At 56.4% G+C, this 4,291-nt stretch overlaps 1 protein-coding gene across 1 annotated transcript; it reads right to left on the bottom strand.

Moving 5' to 3' along the window:
• Positions 1–1,069: 1,069 nt before the first annotated feature.
• Positions 1,070–2,816, bottom strand: HOXB13 (homeobox B13). Its single transcript, XM_037810113.1, has 2 exons — positions 2,216–2,816; positions 1,070–1,323 (listed from the first exon to the last, which is right to left on the bottom strand). Exons 1-2 carry the CDS (start codon positions 2,814–2,816, stop codon positions 1,070–1,072), a joined length of 855 nt encoding a protein of 284 aa, XP_037666041.1.
• Between the last annotated feature and the right edge of the window lie 1,475 nt (positions 2,817–4,291).

The raw sequence follows: 4,291 nt of genomic DNA, 5'->3' as shown, positions 1-4,291 counted from the left end.
TTCTTTAGCCCCGTCTCCCAGACCCGCGGCCCGCAACTGCCCCTCTGGGTGTCGCCAGGAGGCAAGCAGAGGAGGAAGAGGTGGTGAAGGGGCCATTTTCTGGTTTCCTCTCCTGCCCATTTACACTAACGTGCTTGGGACCGGCCAGCGGGTAGGAGAAAGTACTACTCTCTCCTTCTGTCACCGGTGTTTGTGCCTGGGAGAGGCTGCGTCTAAGAGGCTACAAATTTCCGTTTCATGTGGCTCTCAAATACCCAACGAGAACGTTAAAAGAAGACTAGAAGATTTTTTTCAGTTTCCCCTTCTGCGGAGGGGCAGAGGGAAGAGGTGAGGAATGGTGAATTATCCAGGCACTTTCTCAAATTTCATTTCTCTAGAAGGAAAGAGAACAGACGAGAGTGCCCTGCTGGCTTCCTTTTCAGCAACCGGAAAATCCAAGAGTTGGGGGTGGGGGCTTCGGAGACCAGTGGGTACAATCCATTGAGTGGGGTGTGGGGGCCTCTTTTGTAGCTAATCCTACCCAGCTGTCATCTTAGAAAAATTTAGCTGGGCATTGTAGCCATAGGAATGAATCTGCCTTTTCTTTCTTCTCCCGGACCCTCTTACTGTCTCTGGGACAGGCGGGGGCTTTGTAAACTGGGAAGGGGATCCAAGAGGAAGCTGCCCTGCCACAGGTCTCCTTCCAAATTTATTCATGATCAGCTCAATCCATGAAAGTGGTCTCTAAAGTGCTCTAAAGAGCTCTAGATAGAATATATGAAGCTAATTATCATGACAACTAGTACTGGTTATTGCCACTGTTGGCATGAATATGACTGGAACAGGTCCTTTCGGGTCATGGTACCCTGGCAGAATGGGTTATAACTCCTGGCTTCACTCCCTGTCTGTGGACATAGGGGAGTCCCCAGACCGCCTCTGAGGAACAGTCCAGGGAGTCATGGCCTGGAAAGGATGTCACATCTGGAAACCCTGAGCAGAGTCCTCGGTCCCCAGCCCAGCCCCAGCAGGCCCCTGGTCTTCCCAGGACACCTCTACTCCCCCTCCTCCCCAACCCAGCCAGGGAGCTCCCTCACGGGGTAGCGTTGGTCTTGACCTTGGCTAAGACCTTCTTCTCCTTGACCCGGCGGTTCTGAAACCAGATGGTGATCTGGCGCTCTGAGAGGCTGGTAGCCACCGCAATCTTGCGCCTTTTGTCCTTGGTGATGAACTTGTTAGCTGCGTACTCCCGCTCCAGCTCCCGCAGCTGCCCCTTACTGTAGGGAATACGTTTCTTGCGGCCCCGGCGGAAGGCACACCCTTCAGGAGGATGCTGCACACTGGAGTCTGCGCGGTGGGAGGGAGAGGGAGAGAAAGACAAGCTCAGACCCCAGCCCACCGTGGGAGACCCAGGCCCCGCAAGCCTTGCAGGTGTACCTAGATCACCCAGGCACATATGCACTATGGATCCCCCAAAGCACACAGTGGCACCCGTGCTTCCCTCTGGTTCTCTGATCACCATCAAACCTCTGAAAGACAAGGCTCCAGCAAGGCCACCTTCACCCATCACTTCCCTAACATGCACTAGTCTGCAAACACTGACCAGGCATGTCCAGGCCTTTGCCCACAGTCATATACATACACTCTCACATGCATTTTCATACTCTTGGCCACTCATATAGAATCTACAGGCCAATTCTGTACAGGAGGGGACATGTTCCTGTCTCCACTTCCAATACACACACACACACACACACACACACACACCAATGCACACACCTAACTCATGGCTGCAGAAAATCTAAATTTAATTTAGATTATATTCTCTACTCTACACAACATCCAATACCTCTGTCCTCCCCATCTCACCCAGACACTCACACTTATTGAGTGTTATTTAGCCTTTGTGTAGAATTAGATTTTGATTGTGCTGGGTAGGGATATCCTGACCCCTGCTCAACTACAAAGAGTGCTAAGATCCCCCACGGATTGAAAAGCTGGTCTGAGGGCAACCTGGGGAAGTGCGGAGGTCTGGTGGCCCACAGGCTTCAGACAGCACCCAGCTCCAGCTCCTCACACTAACCCTATGGGCCCCCACACCTGGACGTTCCTTCAGTTTCCTGATAGCCAACAGAGAAGGACCAGGCTCCTCTTCACCAACTCCAATCCCCCTTCTTCCGGCCAGGCGAGCGGGGCCCACAACCCCATGCTCAGAGCCAAGAGGTCCCAGGGCAGTTACCTGCAAATGTCGCCTTCCAGAAGGGACCCGGTGGGTTCTGTTCTCCCTGGCAACACATCTGGCTGTTCCAGCCACCAGCCAGGGCCCAGGGTTGGTAACTGTCCACCGGCAGCAAGGAGTCGTGGCGGGGCTCCCCAGGGGCGCCCAGGGTCTGCACCAGCGACACATCCAGGTAACTAGCCACAGGCTGGTAGGGTCCCGGGTACCCCGGATAGAAGGCAAACTCGGTGGGTCGACTGGGGTACTCCTCCCCAGCCGCGGGAGTCTCCGCGGGGTAGCCTGCCAGAGTGGCCGCCTGGGCACAGGGTTTCAGTGAGCTCCGGGACACTCGGCAGGAGTAGTACCCGCCTCCAAAGTAGCCGTAAGGCACCGGAGCTGGGGACGCCCCCTGGGACACCCCCGGGCATGGGTGGCACTGCTTCGAGGGCTCCGCAGAACCTGGTAGATCAAGGGGGGCATAGCTGGCCGCAGGCATCAGCGTAGGCGCCGCAGGGTGGCTGGTCAGTGGGGAGTGGGCGACTAGATTCCGACCCCCACCCGCTCCCAGCAAGCCTTCGATATCCTTGGCCCCGTCCAAGGTGGCATAATTGCCGGGCTCCATGGGGCCGAGGGTCGGCTCATGGGGTGCTGGGGGTGGGGGATACAGGGGGCACCCAGCTCTCTATCCCCACCCAGGTCCTGGGAATCCTAAGCGTTTTAAATCGCTTCCAGTTCGCACAGCGCCTGCCTTCGGTGTGCCCGGCCGTCTTGACGCAAGAGACGCAGGGGCCCAGGCACGCGCGCTGATTGGCTGCGGCCAGGGGGAGAGAAGCTAATAAAATCCTCGCCGCAGAAATTGCGAAAATACTTTCCCTCCCTTTCCCCCCTCCGCGGTCCCCCCCCACACACACACACCTCTTTCCCTCTCTCTTTCTCTATCTGTTGCATTTGAAAACAACATGAGAGAAAAGGGAGGAAGTGTCTCTTCGCTGCTATCCAGTTTGGAGAGATTCAGCTCCGCGCCCAGGGGGAGGGGAGAGGTGGGAGGCGCCGCGAGAGGGGACGAGGAGCCGGGCCCCACCTCCGTCGCGTTCTCTCCCTGGCTCTCTGTCTCCGGCGCTTTGGCGGGTTTAACGAGAGAATAAAAAAGCTCTCCCTATAAAGCGACCATTTCGTGGGGGGAAGGGGAGCCGGGGGTGGGGGGGGGAGTGGGGGTGGGGCGGGGAGGCCGTTCCGGGCCTGGAAAGGGAACCCGGGAATGAGCCAGAGTCAGAGGAAGCTAGGAAAAACGGAGATTACAGGATATTTCTAGGATCCCCTTGACTTGGGTCCTGCGTACTAGCTCCCGAGTTCACTCTAGATATCCTCACCCGTTCCCGATGCGCTGTAATGAGCTACTCTAAGGCATAGGAAAGTGCCCGAGACGCCCCTTCTCCAGGCACCCGCAGCTACTGCCCAGAAGACTCCGGAGGTCCCGATTCCGGGGCGGGGCGGAGGGAGGGGTGGGGGACATTGGCTCCGACCCAGAAGACGCGAGATCGTGAGCCCAGGACAGCGCAACGTCCGGATCTGAAGGGGAAATGGAGCCTCTATACGTGGCTTGTGGAAGGGGTCTGGATTTCCGTTTAAGGGTGGGGAGAGAGGTACACAGAGACGGAGACACATGTTTAGAATCCCAAGAAGAGTAAATGAGACCCCCGGGGACGGCAGCCCAAAGACGAAAGAGAGAAATTGGGGGAGGGTGTTATAAAATCCTTAAGTGCCATTCGGAAAAGAGAATGCCTTTTCCCCCTTTTCTGGGTTGGAAGAAGTTCGGAGAAGCCAGGCCTGGCTAACTGGGGTTCTGGACCCCAAGGAAGCAGGAGCCTGTTCTCTATAGAGATGTCCAACCACTCTGCCCTGTGGTTGTCCCTCTATGGTCTAGGAGGATCTGAAAACTCGCCTTGGCATTGGCACATTCCCTCTCAAACTGACCCTTATCTGCTGTTTTCAGGTTTCAAATTTCCCTCAAAGGAAAGGGGGGTGGGAGGGGGAGCCCCGACCTTTGGCAGAATTGCTTGAGGGCCCCTTAACTGGAGCCTAATGTGCAAAGCAATT

Source organism: Choloepus didactylus, chromosome 18 (assembly GCF_015220235.1).
Source record: "Choloepus didactylus isolate mChoDid1 chromosome 18, mChoDid1.pri, whole genome shotgun sequence".
Taxonomy (NCBI): Eukaryota; Metazoa; Chordata; class Mammalia; order Pilosa; family Megalonychidae; genus Choloepus; species Choloepus didactylus.
The sequence above is the reverse complement of the archived record's forward strand: the minus strand, read 5'-3'. Positions and strand labels throughout refer to the sequence as shown.